The sequence below is a fragment of the Lepus europaeus genome, chromosome 5 (genome assembly GCF_033115175.1).
Source record: "Lepus europaeus isolate LE1 chromosome 5, mLepTim1.pri, whole genome shotgun sequence".
Lineage (NCBI taxonomy): Eukaryota > Metazoa > Chordata > Mammalia > Lagomorpha > Leporidae > Lepus > Lepus europaeus.
In genome coordinates this window covers 77,960,876-77,973,163 of record NC_084831.1, presented here as the reverse complement: position 1 = coordinate 77,973,163, position 12,288 = coordinate 77,960,876, and the positions used below count along the sequence as shown (strand labels likewise).

The 12,288-nt window shown below is 38.9% G+C and overlaps 1 protein-coding gene across 1 annotated transcript in view; it reads right to left on the bottom strand.

The window, feature by feature from the left end:
- Positions 1-12,288, bottom strand: part of SPATA1 (spermatogenesis associated 1) — a 57,820-nt gene that overhangs the window by 7,157 nt on the left and 38,375 nt on the right. The window contains 2 exon segments of the mRNA XM_062191633.1: positions 4,072-4,197; positions 4,962-5,073. Coding sequence (XP_062047617.1) covers positions 4,072-4,197; positions 4,962-5,073 — 238 coding nt within the window.

Sequence of the window (12,288 nt, the reverse complement as noted above, 5' to 3'; positions counted from 1 at the left end):
TTCCCCCAAATTCTATAATATGTCAGAGTTTCTTAATTCTGGAACCCTTGGTTGATAATAGAAATTAAACACATCCAGTTTAGGAAATTACTTTGACACCAGATTCTAAGTAAAAATGTAAAACAGACTGTAAACTATATGCTATTTTACTAGAATATACTATGCTTATTTCTTTCAGAATACCATGGGAATGAATACCCCAAATCTGAAAGTTCTACATTATAAGGTGATCTGATGAAAATTATATAGTCATATAGAACTTCAGCTCTAGATTTTAGCTATTTATTTCCCCCATGCTCTCTTATGCAATTCCTCAGCAACTTCTGGTACTACAGCCTAAATACTTTTTTTTTTACTTGATAGGCAGAGTTAGACAGTGAGAGAGACAGAAAGAAAGGTCTTCCTTGCGTTGATTCACCCCCCAAATGGTCACCACGGCCGGTGCTGCGCCAATCTGAAGCCAGGAGCCAGGTGCTTCCTCCTGGTCTCCCATGCGGGTGCAGGGGCCCAAGCACCTGGGCCATCCTCCACTGCCCTCCTGGGCCACAGCAGAGAGCTGGACTAGAAGAGGAGTAACCGGGACTAGAACCCAGTGCCCATATGGGATGCTGGCGCCGCAGGCAGAGGATTTACCAAGTGAGCCATGGCGCCAGCCCCAAGCCTAAATACTTTCAACATACGATATATTCTACCTTCTTCAGTGCTGTCTCCAGTCAATCCCTCTCATCTTTTATAAAATAAAGAAAAAATTGTATTGCTTTTCTAACTGGTATCTCTGCATCCACCATTGCCCCTCTAAATGCTATTCCATACAGTAGTCACTTCTGAAATATTTTTCAAATCATGTCAATCCTTAGCTTAAAATCCTCTAATGGCTGTAGAGCCATTGGTGGTAGAGTAGAGTCATTATTAGAGGAGCTAAGAAAGGTGCTGTCTAAGCTACAATTAAGTTTTCTGATTGAGAGGCAAATAGAACCTGATAGAAGGGGCTTGATAATAATCTGTTGGGCTTTAGGCCTTGTAAATTCAGAGGCCCAGACCTATCTATCTCTTCACATGGGGTATATCCTAAGGGAGGTGTGAACCTCCTAGGGGAAGGCACTCTGTTGACTTTCATTACTTGGCTGGCCTGCGAGGAGAGCTGGCCAGGTAAAGTCAGGGGGCATCTCTAACAAGAAATTTACAGTTCTGCCTGCAATGTTGCTGACCCTACTTGACCATCCCCTCAGCTGCAGTGGTCACTTTGGAAGTTGGGCTGAGTGAAGGGCTTTTCAGCTTAGAGCCAATAAGATCTGTGGCTCTGACCTGGGCATCCTTCGACTCCAGGGCAGGTCCATTTCCAGTGATCCAACTCTTGGCAGAGCTGCCAGGGCTCTTCACAAGCTGACTTCTGCTGAAGCCCAGGCTTACCACATTGAAAGCCACTGCAGTGGACTGGCCTGTTGGGTCTCCTTGAGGGCAGATCACTGTACAGATCAGCCATTAATAGGCCTGCCACCCATTGCTTCTGATGCCGAGCTTTCTTTTCCTCCTGGTTTGTGTTAAAGCAGACCAGAGGATGCAAGTCAAGGGAGTGCCCGTTTCCCATCTCTAATCTTCGGTGGCCTGAACTACAAGTCTATAGTCACAGGCATGTTCTGTAGTAGTTTTTCTAAGGTAGACAATGCCCATGAGGAAAATTATATTCTCACTTTAAAACTTTCTTTCCCTTTGGTCTGAAAGGGAGGTTTTTTTTACTTACTGTATACTTCGCTGAAGGCGAAGTGAATCTACCACCAATGGCTCTACTCCCAACATGTGTGTACTGATGGTCCTCTTCCCCACTTAATGCTGTATAATTGTTCAAACCTGGTAAATGCCACTCTTAGGATCATTGGTTACTATCCTCACTCTGTCTTTTATGACCTTGTCTAAATATGATCAGAGTCGGCAAACTTGGAAGGCTTCCATAGCCTTGGCAACTCATGACGACAGCCTAGGATGGTTACTGGCGCCATAAACTAGAGTGTCAATTTGTTGGGTCAACAACAGGAGCCACTGTGCACTTGCTCCTCATGTGGGATCTCTGTCCTTAATGTGCTGTATATTGTGATTTAATGCTATAACTAGTACTCAAACAGTATGTTTCACTTTGTGTTTCTATGTGGGTGCAAACTGTTGAAATCTTTATACTAAATTGATCTTCTGTATATAAAGAGAATTGAAAATGAATCTTGATGCAAATGGAAGGGGAGAGGGAGCGGGAGAGGGGAGGGTTGCGGGTGGGAGGGAAGTTATGGGGGGGGGGAAGCCATTGTAATCCATAAGCTGTACACTGGAAATTTATATTCATTAAATAAAAGTAAAAAAAAAAAATCCTCTAATGGCTTCCACCATATTTAGAATAAAATCCAAACTCCTTGACTTGGCCTGTGTGTTCCTGGTCTACCTTTCTGATTTTATCTCCTACATTCCTCTGTATTTATCACACTTCAGCCATATTGGCCTTATTTCAGGCCCTTAATACTCTGAAGGTCATTCTATCGCCAGATCCTGATCATTAGAGTCCCCTCTGTTCAGACTGCTTTATATCACTTTAGTTACCTGTCTCCTTATTAATACGATTTTAATGGTATCTCCTTAGAGAAGCCTGCCTGAAATCCCAGCTAAAGCATTTCCTGCCCTGCCCCATTCCTTTTTACTCTGCTCTTCTTAGTTGGCGTCTCACTCTGATCAGTAACTGATACAGACTTATTTGTCTCTTGTCTGTCTCTTCCCACTGGAAAACCAGCTCCCTGTCTGTCTTGTTCATTGCTGCATCCTCAGCAGCTGAAACAATGTCTGGCACAGAGTAGGCTCAATAAATATTTCATGGCTAATACATGCCTTCTACCTTGAAGCACTCCTGTTAAAATAGAAAGTGACTCATCATTCCCACTTTATAAACAGAAAGAGTGAGGCACAAGAAGGAGAAATAACCTGCATAAGTAAAAGACTTATTTGGTATTAGAATCCAGGCCTTGAGATTTCTACTTCACTGTTCCAATTTGTCTGGTAAAATCACTTTTTAACATTACCACAAGGCTGGCCACTGCCACCATTTCAAAGATAACATTTTAACAATATAAGGCAAAATATCCAGAAATATTTCCTGACATTGTCTATAACCTTCAGTCAGTACAAAAACAATAATTTTGCTATAAACTGAGAATCCTAAAACTAGTTAAATGCCATATATTCCTTTTATCCTCATAATCCTAATATACAACCCAAAATGCTGGCCTCTCAAATAATTTAAATCTCTCAAACCATTATTCTACACTTTCTTCATCCTGGCTCATCTTTCCATTTCCACCAGTTCTAACAACTCAGTTTCCAATCATATTGCAAGAAGACTTAACTTTTCCTAATTTCCCTCATTCATTCACTTTAGTAAGGCATTCACACACACACACACACACACACCAGGAAAACCAAACACCTAGGGGAGTCCTGGGGACTCAGCGAAGGCTTCTACAACAAGTGCTATCTAAGCTGACAGCCAGGTGAACAAAAAGGAAGAGGGTAGGATGAAGTACATGTTGAAGGGAAAAGAATGCCTGAAGGCCTGGAGTCAAGAAGCATACTCAACACTTTTCCTGAAGCCCTCTCTTCATCTCTTAATCTAATTTAGGTGTTCTTTGTATTCCCAGCCATAGAGTTGTATGATTCCTCTATCATAACATTCATTGGGATCTATAATTAATTGTTTTAAGTAAATTAATTTTATTTATTTGAGAGAGAGAGAGAGAGAGAGAGAGAGAGACAAAGGTGGTGAGAAAGAGTTTTCTTACTCTGTTGGTTCATTCCCCAAAAGCCTACAACAGCCAGATTGGCCAAGGCCTAAGCAGTCCTGAGGAGCCTTCTACATGGGTGGCAGGGACCCATGTACTTAAACTATCACCCACTGCCTCCCAGGGTGAACATCTATAGGAAGTTGGAATCAGAAGTGGATCTAGAACTTGAACATTAAGACAGCAAATATTAATTATAACTGTATTAATATTCCAAAATTAATTCTGCAAAACTTCAGAAGTATGTAATAAACTATACCATGATAGCGCTTCAATTTGTTCTGTTCAAATAGCTTTTCAACTTTTTTTAATAGTACTTCTCGAATTCTTTCCAGATGTCTTCTTTCTTCCTTTATTTGTTTCATTTGCTCAATAATCTTCTCTCCTAAAGAGATTATAACCCACATTCATCAATGTCTAAAAGCCACAAAAGGGTTCATATTTTAAAAGATGGAGTGTAAAACTTAAGTGTCTAAAAGAACAAGAATGAAATTTGACCCAAACTCGCATTTTTCTTGCTGCATTTACCAATATGGAAAATGTAGAGGAGTAATTTCAGCTTCAAAGAGTGATACACAGGAGATTTATAAAATAGTACATTTTTTGCATTTACATATATGATTAGAAACTAGGTAAAGCTCAGATAGTTATGCTTATGCTTTTTTGGTTTAATTATTTTGGCAAATTTATCTTGGATCCAAAGTTACTGCACTTAGATTTTCCATGGAAAAGTAGAGTGTATTTTTAAAATGAAATATTAGTGACTACACAATGCAGTAGTCAACATAAAATTAATATCAGTTTTCAATACAGTAAAAGATATGAGTGTACTTTAAAAAGTTTGTTGAAATGGAATTAAAGATAAATTCATTTTAGTACCAGAAAATTTTTTAAACCATGCAGTTTTTGTACAATACTACTTCTCATGAACTTTTTGAATACCTCTTGCCTATAATAAATTTTAACATTGTAAGTGTACAATTCAGTGATATTAAGTACATTCACACTGTTGCACAATCATCACCACCATTTATCTCCAGAACTTTTCAATTTTCCCATCCTGAAACTCTGTATGTATAAAATAATGACTATCCCGTAACATACTTTACTTCACAGAATCATCTGTACTTAAAGTGTGACAATACTTACTCTCAATCTGTAAAAAAGAGGGATCAGTTATTTCTGAAGAAAGAACAGGATGACAAGGAAGTGAAGGAAAATCAGCAAGATCTGGTAGGGTGATACACTCTTTTTCACCTGTCTGTAAGGAAACATGAAAATCACGTCTTTTTTCCACGTCTCTGTATTTGATGATGCATATGAGCAATGCATTATTTTACTTAGAGGGAGATGAACTCCCAATTCTGTATTTATAGCTACAGATTCTCTCATGCTCCAGACTCTCCACTCCACCGTAACTTGGACATTATATTATTTTCCTTTCAAACATAATTTCCTGACAAGATTTCTGGTCTCAGTCACTTGTTATAACTTTTCAAAGTTTTCTAGGGTAACTACTGATTTTTTTCATGTTTAGTCAATTGTGATAACTTACAGTTGTTTAGAAAATTGATTATTTTATCACTTTTAAAATTCTAGCAGTTTAACATTTTATTCTCATATATTATCTTACCTGTATTTGTGTTTATATTGCCTTAATCTTTTCTAATTTTTGTGTTTTATTATTTAACAAATGTTTTCTCGAATTTACATATTTTATCCATTTGAAAGACAGAGAAGCAGAGAGAGAGAGATAAAGAGAGGGACAAAGAGAGAGATCTATCTCCTGGTTCATTTCCCAAGTGCTGGCAAATTACCAGGAACTCAATCCAGGTCCCCCAAGTGGATGCCAGAGACTCAACTACCTGTTTTATCACCTGCTGCCTCCCAGAGTGTGCATTAGCAGGATACTGGAATGGAGAGCAGAGCCTGGGAGAATTGGATTGTGGGAGGGACGTGAGGAAGCAAGGGGGGAAAGAAAGAAGGGAGGGAGACAGGAAGGGAGTGAGGATAAAGGAAGGGAGGGAGGGAGGGAAGGAGGGAAACTGCATTTCACTACAGCAACAGAAGAGGGTGCTCCTGTTCTAAGAAACTCCAAAACACTCCATATTTCTCAACAACAAAAAAATTAAGTAAACACAAAGTCTATGAAATAATCAAGCATCCACACAGTTATTTATTAATAAAATCTCAACTCTGAGAGCTGAAAACAAGACAAAACAGAATTATGAAGCACAGAACTTAACAATGATCCAAAAATAGATTAAATATAATTATGCAAGCATTTGTAGATATTATCAAACACCATAAAATAGACATTTAAAAGCTTGAATGAAAATGTAAAACAGAGGCCAGCATTGTGGTGTAGTGGATTAAGCCACCGCCTGTGATGCCAGTATCCCATATGGGTGCCGGTTTGAGTTCTAGCTACTTCACCTCCAGTCCAGCTCCCTGCTAATATGCCTAGAAAAGTAGCAAAGGATATCCCAAGTGCTTTGGCCCCTGCACCCACTTGGGAGACTTGGAAGAAGCTTCTGGCTCCTGCCAGGCCCAGCCCCTGATGTTGCAGTCATTTGGGGAGTGAGCCAGCAGATAGTAGACTTGTCTTTCTTTCTTTATCTTTCTCTCTGTAATTCTTCCAATTAAATAAATAAATAGATATTCAAAAAAGAATGGAAAAACAAGTGGAAGATGTGAAATCTAAGTTGGCCAAATACAAGAAAGAAATTAAGAAAAAACCAAAATTGTCTCAAAATTGAGTAAATTCACAGGTATCCAAGAGGGAATAGATATGACCAAAAATACAGTAAGGATAACAAAGAGGAGAAATAAAAGGAGCCAAGAAAATGAAACATAAAGAAAATAATAAAATGGTGCAGAAAGAGTAAGATACAAAAGGTAAAGAAGATCTAAGATAAATTGTGGTCCTTGTAAAAAGATAGATCTATTTAAAGTTATAATTTTAAAAACATTATTGAAATAAAGTAAATCTTGGGGTTGGAGTTGTGGCATAGCAGGTAAAGCTTGCATCCCATATAGGCTCTTGCCTTGTTCTGGCTGCTCCACTTCCCACTCAGCTTCCTAATGGCCTGTGGAAAGCAGACTCTCCATTCCACTATAACTTGCACATTATATAATGTACCCCTGCTCACATGAGATACCTGGATGAAGCTCCTGGCTCAGGCCTGACCCAGTGCTGGTCATTGTAGCCATCTTGGGAGGGAACCAGTAGGTGGAAGATCTCTCTCTCCAACTCTGACTTTCAAAATAAATAACTTTAAAAGGGGGGAGAGAGAGAGAGAGAGAGAGAGAGAGAGAGAGAGAGAGAGAGAGAAAGGAAAGAAGGAAGAATGAAAATAAGTCCTGAATTTTATACTGAAAAAGGCCCACTATGTACCTAGAAAAAAAAAAAAAAACAAAAAACAAAAAACAGACCTAGAATTCTCAACTGAGAGATAGCCAGGTAAATATAGTAAAGAAATCCTCTGGCTTTCCAGGCAAAAAAATACCCAAATCAGTTTACAAAGAAAAAAAAAAAATCAGGTTGGTATCATACTGCTAAATAATAATACATAAATCAAGAAATCATAGAGCAACATTTTAAGGAGACTCAAGGGAGTTGAGCCAAGGATTTTACAGTCAATCAAATTATCCCTTAATTATCAAGGTTCAAGAGAAGGGATCAGCAATCCTTCTCTATAAAGGGCCAGAGAGTAAATAAATATGCACAGGCCACATATGGTCTCAGCCATACTGTCTTCTTTTTATCTTTGTCATCATTCTCTAAAAATGTAAAAACACTCTTAGCTAGCAAGCCTTATTAAAGATGTTATATGCCTTAGTTTGCTCATTCCTGCTCCAGAGAGTTTTAAATGTCCTGGAACTAAAGCAATAATGTACTCAGGAGCTTTTCCTACTACAAGTTGTAGTTCAACCAAGACATGATGGAAAAATTTTGATTGTCCTAAATATAAGACAGAAGACAGAGCACAATTTTCAATAGAACAAATCAAAACCAAAGCATAATTTTTAAATATATTTAGTCAAACAGTTTTGATACTTTTCTCCTTTTGATACTCCTTGAATTATTTTTCTTAATTATTTTGCAAACTGCTCATTTAAAAAATTTACTTATTTATTTGAAAGGCAGAGTTACAGGGAGGGAGGGAGGGAGGGAGAGAGAGAGAGAGAGAGAGATATCTTTCAGGTTTACTCCACAGATGGTTGCAACAGCCATGGCTAGGACAGGCTGAAGCGGGGAGCCAGGAGATTCATTTGGGTCTCCCACATGAGTACAAGGGCCCCTTGGGTCATCCTCTGCTGCTTTCCTAGGTTCATTAGAAGGGAGCTGGGTGGAAAGTGGAGCAGCTGGGACATGAACTAGCACCCATATGGGATACTCATGTTGCAGAAAGCAGATTAACCTGCTGTACAACACTGGCCTCTCCAAAGCATAATTTTTTAAAAAAGAAAACAAAAGACCAAGAACACTGGCACAAATGTATTATTAGAAAAATAAACACTACAATAAAGATACAAAACTTCCTAAATAGCAGATAGAAAAAAAGCATAGTAAAAGATACACAGTAACTATAACAACAAATAAAATGACAAATCTAAGACCAAACATATCAGTCCTATCAATAATGTAAATGGAAACGTTCATCTCTTCAATAAAAAAGATTTTTCAACTGGGTCACAAAGCAAAACCTGACTTTAGGCTGTACATAAAATATTTTTTTAAAATGAAATGATTCAGCTGACAAAAAGGAGTAAGTTGATGAATGGAGCTACACCAACTAAACAAGAAAAAAGAAACTCAAGTGTCTTGATATGCAATTAGGAAGAATTGAGGCCAAAAAATTATAGCACTAAAGGAGCCAAAGAAGGACACTTAGTAATGCAAATGCAGTAATATCCACACAAAAACAACTTTAGGTTAAATAATACAGATAAACTTACCTAAGAAAGCACAGGAGATACAAGGATAAATAGTAACACACTAATCAAAGGAGATTTTAACCTACTGTTCTAAATCTAAAACATAGAAAGATAATGTGGAAAGAGTTAAATAGGGTTATGGGATATTGAAACAATGTATTCACCAAGGTAGACAACAGATAAATCATAACGTGGGAGAAGATAATTGCAACACCCAGAAGCATCAAAGGACTATCTCCCAGAATGTATTAAATATCCCTACTTAATCAGAAATAAATGGCAGATAACCCAATAGACATACTTGAACAACTAATTTTTAAGACTATAAAAGTGTGATCAATGAAATATGAAAGCATGATGAACTTTGTGGATAATCACGGTGAAATAATGTTAAGCAGCCACCAGACTGCCACCAGTTTTAAAGTGTGAAGGCAGCATGTTTTATTGAGGATGTAGAAAAACAGGAAATCTCTTGGATTCCTAGGGGGAGTGTTCATTTGTACAAGCATCTTAGAACACAATTTAACGTAACTTAATTAAACAACAGATAACCATTTTCAAAAACTCTAGACACAGTACATTCCTCTCATGTTTGTGTGCACTGTTTGTAAGAGGTAAAGGTTGGAAATGATATAAATATCTATCAACAACTGAACAACAAATCTGCTGGAGATTTCATGCCTTTGAGGCAGAACCCAAGGGCCATGAGTGGTGATTCTCCTACCAGGGCTTGTGCAGACTCCATTAACTTGCAACCATGGAAAAGGTAATATAACTTTCTGTGTTTTAGTTTCCTCATCTGAGGAGGAGGATAATAGTACCTCCTCAGAGTGTTGTGGAATTAAATGAGATAACATATGTGAAGCACCTAGGACACAGATTGGCTCAATACATGCTATTTAATTGCTTGCTGCTTTATTATGATGATAATAGATATTTATTTCAGTGGTTCAAAGCATGAACTCTGGAGCCAGTTTAGACCGTTAGGATCAAATTCCAGCTCCAGTATCTTCCACCTACAAGTATGACCTGGGTAGTTTTTTCACAAATGAGGATGATAACCATACCTGCCTTATAAGCTTTTTGTGAGGATTAAATAAATCAATATGTGTAAAATACTTAAAACAGTGCCTGGCAGTTGTTTTTTATTGGTATCATTAAAACCAATTCATCTTACAAATATTTTACAAATTCTTAAAATTTCTCCATTATTTCAAAGAATACACTGGATGGTGCTGACATTGTGGCATAGTGGGGTTAAGCTGCCACCTGGCATCCTATGAGTGCTGATTCTTACCTGACTGCTCCACTTCCAATCCAGCTCCTTGCTAATGTGCCTGAGAAAGCGGCAGCAGATGCCCTGAGTACTTAGAACCCTGAACCTACATGGGAGACTCGAATGGAGTTTCAGCTTCCTGGCTTCAGCATGGCTCAACCCTGGCTGGCCCTCTGCAGAGTGAACCAGCAGATCAAAGATCTCTTTTCCGCGCGCGCTCGCTCTCTCTCTGTATCTCTGCCTTTCAACATCTTAAAAAAAAATTAGAGGCCAGCGTGCTCAAGTCCCAGCTACTCCACTTCTGATCCAGCTCCCTACTAACGTACTTGGGAAAGCAGCAGAAGAGGGCCCAAGTCTTTGGGCCCCTGCACCCATATGGGAGACCCAGATGAAGTGCCTGAATCCTGACTTTGACCTGGCCCAGCCTTGGCTGATGTGGTCATTTGGGGAGTGAACCAGAGGATGGAAGTGCTTTCTCTTTCTCTCTCTCTCTGTAACTCTTTCAAATAAATAAATCTTTTTTGTTTGTTTGTTTTTTATTAAACTTTTATTTAATGAATATAAATTTCCAAAGTACAGCTTATGGGTTACAATGGCTTCCCCCTCCCAAAACTTCCCTCCCACCCACAACCCTCCCCTTTCCCGCTCCCTCTCCCTTCCAATCACATCATGATTCATTTTCAATTCTCTTTATATACAGAAGATCAGTTTAGTATATATTAAGTAAAGATTTCACCAGTTTGCCCCCATATAGCAACACAAAGTGAAAAAAAAAAATACTGTTGGAGTACTAGTTATAGCATTAAATAAGAGTGTACAGCACATTAAAGACAGAGATGCTACTCCAACAAAGAACTGTCTTTTCTCCCCCACTGAAAAGACAAAATGTTCAGGTGAGTTTGGATATTTATATTAGTTAGCTTTTTGTTACAACAGCAAGATACCTCAGACAACCTACTCATGAAGGAGATTCATTTTGGCTCACTGTTTTGGAGGTTCACAGGCTAAGACCAGGTGGGCCCCATTGGTCCAGCTATTGTTTCCGGCTAGAAGACAGCAATGGTGGACTGTGTATGCAGGGTTGACCACATGGTAAGTCAGGAGACATTGGGCTCAACAGCCACCTTCTAAGGGTCTGTTCCTAAGGATCTATGGACCTCCCACTAAGGCCCTTCTCCTAGACACCATAATTGTATTAAGTTTCTATCCTCTTAATATCATCAGTTTATAAATGAGATTTAACTATCTGCATGACTTCAGAAGCCATATCCTATTCAAACTATAGCAGTATTACAACCATTATCTATGGTGTATGGGCCATAATCTAACATTATCCATATTTACTTGGTTGCCTTGGCATTAGGAACTCTTTCAAGTTTGTACCAATGTGCTCCAGACATTTTTTTTTTTGAGCATTTCCTTATTCTCTGCCATAAGATATTCCAAGCTCATCTTGTATTTTTCTTGCCTTAGCCAAAGAATTAATCAATTCATCATTTCTCCAAGTTTCCCTTATTGTTTGGTGAATGGTGCTTATAAATCAATTTCTGGGTGTCCTCACTTCTTCTAGGCCCTTTAAGCAGACAGAAGTAGGAAACATGTACACCAATTCATACACACTTTTTTTCCCCCCTAAGATTTATTTATTTGAAAAGTAGAGTGACAGAGAGTTTTCCAACCATTGGTTCACTCCCCAAATGGCCATTACTGTTGGGGCTGAATCAGGCAGAACCTGGAGCCAGTAACTCCATCCAGGTCTTCCCCATGCATGGCAGGGATCCAAGCACTCACGCCATCTTCCGCTGTTTCCCAGGCACAGTAATAGTGAGCTGGATTGGATATGGAGCAGCTGGGAAAAAAATTTATTCTGGGGCTGGCACTGTGGTGTAGTAGGCTAAGCCTCCACTTGCAGCATTGACATCCCATATGGGCACTGGTTCATGTCACAGCTGCTCCTCTTCTGCTATGGCCTAGGAAAGCAGTGGAAGATGGCTCAAGTGCTTGTGCCCCTGTACCCACATGGAAGACCCAAAAGAAGCTCCTGGCTCCTGGCTTCAGATCAGCTAAGCTCCAGCTGCTGTGGCCATTCAGGGAGTGAACCAGTGGATGGAAGACCTTTCTCTGTCTCTCCCTCTGTAACTCCACCTCTCAAATAAATAAATAAAATCTTAGAAAAAATTCATACTAAGAAATCATTCTTTTAAAAAATATATTTATTTTGAAAAGCAGAGTTACAGAGAGAAAGGTATAAAGAAACAT